Below are 9,913 nucleotides of genomic sequence, written 5' to 3'. Positions count from 1 at the left end.
TGGTTGGATCATATTACATGTATTCACCCCCGTGAATGAATAAATGCAAATTTAGTCCAAACATTTATGAGTGGGTTCCGCGTTTAGCCTTCAACGATATTGTTGTCAGTTTTTCTTGTTAAGGAACCACACTTGCATTATGTTTGAGGGCACATTTGTCATTTTAGATATTCTTTATAATTTATCTCTTTTCAGCCACCATCAGTGCCAGCCAACCTTAATTACTATCAGTGTTGTAAAAGTCGAATTCCAAGATATTGAAATCGGCGATTACTCGGTCCTCGGACCTCCACCTTGGCGACTTTTTCCAACTCGGCAACGGTCAAACTTGGTCAAGACTCGGCCTACTCGGCCTTACTCGGGCCTACTCGGCCAACATCAATTTTGACATTTTTTTTATTAAAAACAAGCTAAAAACCCATGTTCTATAACAAACGTGATGAATTGTTTCAAATTGTTATTTTAATCATGTATCATTTTTGAATTATGTTTATTTTTCACAAGAATTATTTTTTTAACGTGAATTATGCTTGTTTTGACATATATATAATACCCAATAATTAATTTTCGTTATGTATATCATGTCTGAGTACTCCCGAGGACACCCCGAGTACTCCGAGTACTCCCTCCAAGGGGGTCGGCTGCCTAGGGACCGTCTAGCGACTTTTGCAACATTGATTACTATTAATGTTTCGGCAATCGATCTTTAACGTTGAACATCCTGGAAATCCTGCAGCCTCCTTCACGTTGGTCCTCTATGATAGAATGGGTGGGCTTAAGGAAAAATAGAAGGCTGTGGGGGAGTGATCTTCCTAATGTTCTTCTGCTTCAGTGGAACTGATGTGGGCCCAAGTATTGAAGACCGGACTATTATGTTTTTGGAGGCCCAAGATCGCGCAACAAAGGGTGGCCCACGAAGACGAAGACGGCCATAACTTGGCCCACGAAGCTCCGTTTCAGGCCCATTACCAGTCGAATCGAAGCTTGAGACAAGGAGCACATTGTGGCAAACGGCCCACGGCGATTTGGCCCCTTTCTGAAGCCCAAAAACGACTCCTAAATAAAGTTATGGGCCTTTTATTGTTTTTTCAGCACTTTTTATGTTTTTATTTTTGGGTTTGTGTTTGGCCCGTGGCCCGTTTTAGGCTCATTTCGTATTAGAACTCTTATTTATATGTTGGTGATGTAAGATGAACAATCAGACTTGAATATTAATAAATTTCGTTTTTCTCTTCATTTTCCCTAGACCTTTGGGTGGGATTTGGGAGTTTTGAAGTTCATCACGGGTATTCACTGAATCAACGTGATTCGATCTTCGTTTTGTTTATACCGCTGCATCAGGAACTTATTCTTTAACCGCTTCAATCCACTACTAGAAAATGGGTATTTTTGCTACAATTATTTTCTACAATTTTCCCACAACTCAACTTTTCCTACAAATTTTTCACAACTTTTCACCAATAATCAAAAGTAAAAAAAGTCTTAAAATTTTACACAACTTAAAACTTTATTAAGGTTTTCTAGCAAATGGCTATTTTTTTGGCAAGTTTGTAGCAAGCATTATTAATATTTGTGGCCAGTTTGTAGTAATTTTTTAAAGGTTCTGTAGCAAGTTTTGTAGCAGGTTTTATTAACATTTTGTGGCAATTTTGTCTGAAATTAAATTTTAGTATTTGTCATTACTGAATAGTTAATTTTGATAATGTCATTATTATTACTAATAATTTAAACAAAACAATGACAAATTTGTCGTTAGCTTGTAGGAAACACTATTGTGGCAAAATTGTGGCACCATTAGTGACAACTAATATTTGTCGTAAATCAGCAGCAAAAATTTGTAGCAAAATTGCCAGAAACTATATTTGCCACGGCTTTTTTTCTCTCAAACCTGTTTTATCGAAAAATTGTGGCTAATGGGCTGTTTGCCACAATTTTTGCTACAAAAGGTGTTGTCGCAAATTAACATGTTTTCTAGTAGTGATCTTGGTAGCTCGCATCCACGTTTTCACCTACATTTACACCCTCGATCTACAACTATGCATGATGGTGGTCAACTTTATGAAGCTTCAGGGATTGGGTGCATGAGAGTGGATTAAGGTTTTCCAAAGAAATAAGATGCAGAAGAAGATGGATTGATAAATAATAAAGGACATCAACACTCGAGGCTGAATGTGAAACCCACTCACAAATGATTGAACTAAATTCACATTTTTTCATTCTCGAGAACCAATTATGCAAAAATATACAATATAAATATAATTAAACCACATAAAACACTATATAACTAAATCCTTAAACCAAGATGAGGAAAAAAATATACTATTTGGTAGAGTGGGCCCTGGTGCAAATAAGCCTTGGATGTGACAAAGTAATCGCAAAAGTCCATTACCCGACCCAATTATACCACACGTACGTAAAGATCGGAAGTCATCCAAAATCCACTCCATACCATGACACCAACGTACAAAGTGCTCCGGAACACTTTCCATACTTTTTTTCACTTTTCACCTAGCTACCCAAGGCCACAATCGTTCAAGTGTCTCGTCATGATGCGAGTGATATTATTAGCCCCGTGCTTCTTACCTACACTATTGACTTTCAATATAAACAGGTCTTGTTTCATATTATATTATGAATAATAATAATAATAATAATAATAATAATAATAATAATAATAATAATAATAATAATAATAATAATAATAATAATAATAATAATAATAATAATAATTGCAAACACGTCTTTAAAATCCTTAATAATGTATGCATGGCATTGATCAGTTTCCTTTCATGCAACTTGTTCCTGATGAGATCTTGTTGGTTTGAGATTCATAGGATTTTAATTATGAATGTGGTTGTTATGAATATTTAATTTCTTAACCTAGATTGGATTTTGGAATTAAATGCCCAATTATGTATATATGTCAGTTCAAGTGGCATCTGGTGAAGAAGGCTTCACATGTGATTTATCTGCATTTTGCTTTGAAAAAACGTGCCATTATTGAAGAAATCCATGAAAAACAAGAACAGGTGAGTCTAAGTTAATTTATCACAATTTTTTTTACATAAAATGGTTGACATGCAATATGTTTATTCATCTATTCTATTCTAGTATTCTACAAGAATATAAACAAAATTTATTTAGTCATAAAACCTTAAGTACATGTGCAATTCATGTATAAGTTATATTTCCTACACATGGGTAAACATTTAAAAGTTTAAAATCATATTAACAAATTAGATTATGATGTTTAATGTATATACTATGGACATTTTTATATATGAAGTAAAAGTTTTAAAAAAATGAACCACTGATAAGAAAAGTTAAACGATTTAAGTTTGTTCTTTTTGTTCTCGAAATAATTTAGTGTTTTGTAATGAACAATTCCTATTGCATTTTAAAGCTGAGGGAAACAACTATATTTACTTTATTTGTGTTCTTCCTTGTGAAGGTCAAAGAATGGCTTCATAACATAGGATTAATGGATCATACACAGATTGTGCATGATCATGATGATGACGATGATCCTGACGACGACGTCACACCCGTGAACAACGATGACAGTGTCAGAAACAGGTGACTCCTGAACATCTAGAGTTTTCAAGATTGGTACTGATGATTCATCCTTTCTTGCTGTAATGATCATAGTTCTTACAGGTGGTTTTTTGTTCAGAGATGTTCCTTCAAGAGCAGCATTGCCAATGATCCGGCCGCCACTTGGCAGGCAACATTCCATGTCAGACCGCGCCATGACAGCAATGCAGGGGTACATGAATCACTTTCTTGGCAATCTGGACATTGCAAATTCTAGAGAGGTAATTATTAAAGTTTATTTGGAAGGCGTGTGATAACATCGGCTTATAATTATAATATTGTTATTAATGCGCGTGTAAAATGTTCATTGCAGGTTTGCAGGTTTATGGAGGCTTCTAAGTTATCTTTTTGTCCCGAATACGGGTCTAAACATAAAGAAGAATATGTGTTTGTGAAACATTTACCGAAAATACCAGGAAATGATGACAGTAGACTATGTTCCGTTTGTCATTGGTTCAATTGTTGCAATGACAACTGGCAACAGGTATTGCGGCTGACAAAATATATTAGTTATGGTTTATTGTAATTATAATTAAAAGATATGATTTGATTGGTTTCGTAAATATCTTTATTTTATCCGTGTGTATAGTTTATTAATAATGCATAATACCTGTAGGTTTGGGCTGTGTTGAAACCTGGATTTTTGGCCTTGCTAAAAGATCCATTCGACAAGGACCCATTAGATATTATTGTATTTGATGTTCTACCGTCTCCACATGGGACGGGTGAAGGCCAGGTGTCATTAGCAAAAGAAGTAAACGATCGTAACCCTTTACGTCATTCGTTTGAGGCAAGTATAATACAATTATTAACTTAACGAATTAGGATGGTGATACTTATCTTTATTAGCCAAAATGAATGACATTAGGTTGCAAGTGGAAACCGGAGGATTATACTAAGAAGTAGATCTAAAGCTAAAGCAAGATCATGGGTTTCCACAATTAATGATGTTGGGCTTCGGCCACCCGAGGGATGGTGCCACCCTCATCGGTTTGTGTCATTTGCACCACCCCGGGGCCTGACTGACGATGATAGTCAGGCTCAGTGGTTCGTTGATGGTCGTGCAGCTTTTGATGCAATTGCTTTAACAATTGAAGATGCCAAATCAGAGGTTTTCACTCAAAGTTACTTAATTTCAAATTACTAGTTACCATAATCAGTTCAAAAGAGTTGTAACCGATTATTGGTTTCAAGCAGATATTTATGTGCGGGTGGTGGTTGTGCCCGGATCTTTATTTACGACGTCCTTTTCATTCCAATGCCTCTTCTCGCCTAGATAATTTACTGGAGACGAAAGCCAAGCAAGGGGTCCAGGTAGGATATATACCAATGCCACATCAACAGTTTTATATTATGTTTATTGCAGATTTATAAAAATATGTATCTTAAATGCAGATTTATATTCTGATGTATAAAGAGCTAGCTCTTGCTCTTAAAATTAATAGCTTTTATAGTAAGAAAAAGCTAGCTGCACTTCATGAGAACATCAGAGTTCTACGCCATCCGGACCATTTTTCTAGTGGTGTCTATTTATGGTAACATTCTACATTTCACATTATTGTTCATGCTGATCTTTAAAACTAATATTCTACTTATGGTAAAATAATATAGGTCCCATCATGAGAAATTGGTGATTGTTGATCATGAGGTTTGCTTCATTGGTGGACTAGATCTTTGCTTTGGTCGTTATGACTCGTATGAGCACAAAGTGGGTGATCACCCGCCTATGATATGGCCGGGAAAAGATTATTATAACCCTAGGTAGTTTTTGTTATTTGAATATGAGCCGTTTAAGAAATTATGATATAAATGTTTAATAATTAATATCCTAACTTTACAGGGAATCAGAACCTAATTCATGGGAAGATACTCTAAAAGACGAGCTGAATCGTGAAAGGTATCCTCGTATGCCATGGCATGATGTTCACTGTGCATTGTGGGGCCCACCATGTCGCGATATTGCTCGACACTTTGTTCAGCGTTGGAATTACGCTAAGGTTTTCTTAAAGTAACATTTAAAATTAAGGTTTGTTATTGTTTTTATGATCTAATCTTGGTTATGATTGTAATTATTTTAGAGAAGTAAAGCTCCCTATGAGCAAACAATTCCGCTGCTTATGCCACATCAACACATGGTTATTCCACATTACATGGGTAACAACAGAGAACAAGATGGAAGAACTGAAAACATCGATATACCGAAAGCAATAAACCGACAAGATTCGTTGCCTTCTTTTTCGGCTTTTCAAGACATCCCATTACTAATCCCTCAAGAAGCTGATGGACTAGAGACTTCTAGTGCACATCCAAAACAGAACGGGCCGAGTAAAGCCCACAATCCTCATGGCCAGCCCAGCAGGCCGCCTCGGGCTCCATTTTGTTTTAGAAAATCAAAATTTGAACCTTTGGTTTCTTACATGCCAATGAGAGGCTTTGTTGATGAGCAAGGGCGGTCCAATTTGAACCTAGCTGGTTCATCAGATGAAACCGGACAAGTTGGTCCTCTAGTCACATGTCGCTGCCAGGTCAACTTTAATTAAATCCCCAACTTTTGTATATTAATATTTTCATACTAACAATGTTTTCTTATGTATCATATATTCTATATAGATTATAAGAAGTGTCAGTCTATGGTCAGCCGGAACAAGTCAAGTTGAAGAAAGCATTCACAATGCTTATTGTGCGCTTATCGAGAAAGCCGAACACTTGGTTTACATTGAGGTCATACATTATAAACTTATTACATATTTCAACAGTCTGACTTTTGTAGACGCGTTATTGACATTTATCTTTGGTATCCAGAACCAATTTTTCATCTCGGGTCTTTCTGGAGACGATATCATACGAAACCGTGTGTTGGAATCTTTGTACAAACGTATATTACAAGCGTATAATGAAAAACAGTGTTTTCGGGTTATTGTTGTCATTCCATTATTACCTGGATTCCAGGGTGGACTAGATGATGCTGGTGCAGCATCTGTAAGAGCTATTATGCACTGGCAATATAGAACAATATCACGAGGGCCCAATTCTATATTGCATACTCTTTCTGATCGTATCGGTCCCAAAGTTCACGACTACATATCTTTTTATGGGCTTCGGTCTTATAGTAAAATTTCTGATGACGGGCTTCTCGCCACCAGCCTGGTATCTTTATAAGCCCATATTTCTTGTTGCATTTCTTTTAATATTTAGTAAATGTTTAGATATATTTATAGGTGGTATGCTAATGCAGGTATATGTGCATAGCAAGATTATGATTATAGATGATAAAACAGCCATTGTTGGATCAGCTAATATTAATGACAGAAGTTTACTTGGATTACTCGATTCTGAGGTAATTACTACATTTTTTCTATTTTTACACTCGCATTCCGTTTGAATCAAATTAATTTTTAAGCTGGTTGTAATATAATTTGTACAGATTGGAGTGCTTATTGAAGATAAAGAAGTTGTTGAATCTTATATGGGAGGCAACCCATATAGGGCTGGAAAATTCGCATTAAGTCTTCGGCTTTCACTATGGTCTGAACACCTTGGTCTTCATAGTAGTGAGGTTGTTCTTAGTTTGTATGGTACTAATTAATATTCATCAAGTAAGAGTATCTTATTATGATTTTGGTTTGTCTTCCTAGATCAATAAAATAGCTGACCCTGTGATTGATTCTACCTACAAAGACATATGGATGGCAACCGCAAAGGTAATAATCGAATAGTTAGCGATCATTGAAATATAAAATTTGAATAGTCACATAAGACAATAAAAAAAATATTAAGAATATAAGGTACCAATAAATGACTTGTTTTGACCTGTTACCCGACTCACCGTTTTTTAGTATTATTTTATGCTTACACTTTTCAATACTTTGCTATTGACAGAATAATAGCATGATCTACCAAGATGTTTTCTCTTGCCTCCCTAATGATTTTATCCATTCAAGGTACAATATTTCATTTTACCCCTTTTCATTTTTCATTTTTTTGGTTTTATTCTGGTCTTCATATACTTTGAAAAAAAATAATTCAGGGCATCTTTGAGGCAAGGAATGGGTGAATTAAAAGGAAAATCAGGACATACAACAATTGACCTAGGAATAGCTCCAAAGAAGTTGGAATTACATCAAACTGGGACTATGAAAACTACTGATCCAATTGCTAGATTAGAGGGTGTGAGAGGGCATCTTGTTTGTTTCCCTACCGATTTTATGTGCAAAGAAGATTTAAGGCCCGTTTTTAAAGAAAGCGAGTACTACGCATCACCTCAAGTTTTCTATAATCAGGTTGTTGTTATCTTGTTTGTTTCTTGTTTCAGGCTAGAGAAGATACAACATAAGAGGCATACATGATATTTATATCAGGCTTTGATATACTTGTATAGATGATATTTATACACGCGTCCCATTATTTTGTAAAAGATGCTTGTTATTGATCCTATTGCGAGTTTCGGTTTGTTTTTATAATCCCATATAATACCTTGTGTATCTTATGGTAAACAAATAACTATAAGAAAGTTGATTATTATTAGAGGGCAATTAATGCTTTGTCTCCATACAATTGAATTGGGCTATGGCGCCAATTGTTTAACCACTTGTAACAAGCGAACTTCGTTTAAGCTATTAAAGCATTCATATTCTATGATTTATAAATACTATTTTTTTATATTTAGAGAAAATTTTTAAAAAATTCTCAAATTTGTATCTCCATCCTGTTATCTATTTTATAGATAAGTTATAGAGATTGTTCTTTAATTATGTATATTTAGAAGCTACTATTCATCCTCTATAATATTTTTTATACAGTGTATAAAAAAGATGAAAGCTAATAAAATAAATTTATGAGTGTGATAAAGATAAGATAACGAATGTGATGCGAAAGTAATTTTTAAAATATACAAAATTTAGAAAAAAAACAATGTGTTTTTTTTTTTAAGTTTTACAGATAGAGATTGTGAGTACTCCCTCTCACTAATCAAATATTAATTTACTCTTTTGTTTTTTTATAAATATATCTCAAGATATCGTAAATAATTTCAACTAAATTATTTTTATGTGAAGAAACACTAACCATTGTAAATAAATAAGTTTACATTTTGTGAAATTTAAATACTAATAACTTTAACTAAGCAAACTTAAATGTTTAAGTTAATTAGATTTCTGCATCTTTAATTTGGTTATTATTTACAAAGTATTTAGACACATAATAAGAAAAATTCTCAAAATAGTCACTTATACGAAGTACCCGGCGTTACTTAGTTGGTCGTTCAAAAAAAAAAAAACAGAAAGAGATTCCAAATTTATCTGTCTTAAATTTGTATTTTTAGTTTTGTCCCTCTTCTATCGCAACGCCGCATAAAAAGTATATTATTTCAATTTTAATGATTATTTTCTAAAATGACTTATAATAGCTCATTAATTTGGTCATAACCCAAACCAAACTGATGCATTATTTATTTTAAAACTGCTCATTTTAATCCAAACTTATATTGCTTACAAACTTTTTTATTTTGATAATTTTTATTTTGATAAAGGTATTATTAATAAATACAAATTGTTTAATCCTAATAGTTAATAGTTAATATGACCATCATATCTATATTTTTATTACTTTTCTGAAATTTGATGTTGATCATTATAAAACCGATACAAGGTCAAAATGGAATAATATATTTTTTAAATTCGTATATAAAGCGTGGGTGTCTCTAGCAGAATCAAGATCCACATTCTTAGTTGAAAATTCCAAGACAGAAAATATAAACAAAATAAAACTCATATTAAAAGAAAGATTTGTATCGATTCTAATCGTAGTATTACTCGTTAATTTAACTATTTTTGCATCTTATTTTTTTTAAACACTTCTCAGATGCAGTTGTTGTCCTAACTCCTAATTCATTCTTTGTCAGCTTCGGCAAAATCCAAAGGCTGCTAATATTATCTTCCTGTAGTATTGTAGTATATACATATATGCCTATTAATGTTACAAAACCAATTTAAAGTATAAAACCGTACAAGAACTTGTGTGTAGCGTATGCCATATTTATTGGGAGAGAGAATAAGACGGTTATATAAAACGGGTTTATGTATCCTTGATCAGAGATTTCTCTATGAAATAGACGAATCGGAGTTTGAAGAGGGGGAAGGAGAAAGAGCCCTCGACCAGCAACAGAAACAATATATTCATATAATTTGGTTAGTAGTTGGATTTGGTTTTTGGTCGATTGATCCAAGTAATATAAAACCATTTTATTCAAGTTTTTTTTCTCTAGTTTGTCGGTCCAAACTGGTTTTTAATGAGTACAAGTTGAAATAAGATGTCAAAGTGT

The 9,913-nt window shown here is 33.8% G+C and overlaps 1 protein-coding gene across 1 annotated transcript; it reads left to right on the top strand.

The window, feature by feature from the left end:
• Positions 1-2,302: 2,302 nt before the first annotated feature.
• On the top strand, positions 2,303-7,940 carry LOC143580934 (phospholipase D zeta 1-like). The gene is made up of 21 exons (XM_077063839.1): positions 2,303-2,368; positions 2,513-2,611; positions 2,781-2,798; positions 2,928-3,029; positions 3,452-3,576; positions 3,674-3,815; positions 3,908-4,078; positions 4,211-4,384; positions 4,463-4,705; positions 4,792-4,908; positions 4,990-5,129; positions 5,206-5,355; positions 5,435-5,591; positions 5,673-6,119; positions 6,205-6,315; positions 6,397-6,741; positions 6,830-6,931; positions 7,019-7,150; positions 7,230-7,295; positions 7,474-7,535; positions 7,622-7,940. The coding sequence occupies exons 1-21, from the start codon at positions 2,303-2,305 to the stop codon at positions 7,938-7,940; spliced, it is 3,288 nt and encodes a 1,095-aa protein (XP_076919954.1).
• Positions 7,941-9,913: the final 1,973 nt, after the last annotated feature.

The sequence above is a fragment of the Bidens hawaiensis genome, unplaced genomic scaffold (assembly GCF_021521415.1).
Source record: "Bidens hawaiensis isolate Kalapana, Puna unplaced genomic scaffold, B.hawaiensis_p1.1 tig00030767_1, whole genome shotgun sequence".
In the NCBI taxonomy this organism is placed as follows: Eukaryota; Viridiplantae; Streptophyta; class Magnoliopsida; order Asterales; family Asteraceae; genus Bidens; species Bidens hawaiensis.
The sequence above is the reverse complement of the archived record's forward strand: the minus strand, read 5'-3'. Positions and strand labels throughout refer to the sequence as shown.

Bases quoted from the DNA above. Each gene is read 5' to 3' on its own strand.
- LOC143580934 (XM_077063839.1), top strand. From the start codon at position 2,303: ATGAGGAAAAAAATATACTATTTGGTAGAGTGGGCCCTGGTGCAAATA. The intron at 4,079-4,210 runs GTATTGCGGCTG...TAATACCTGTAG, and splicing joins GCAATGACAACTGGCAACAG to GTTTGGGCTGTGTTGAAACC. The intron at 7,151-7,229 runs GTTGTTCTTAGT...TTGTCTTCCTAG, and splicing joins TTGGTCTTCATAGTAGTGAG to ATCAATAAAATAGCTGACCC.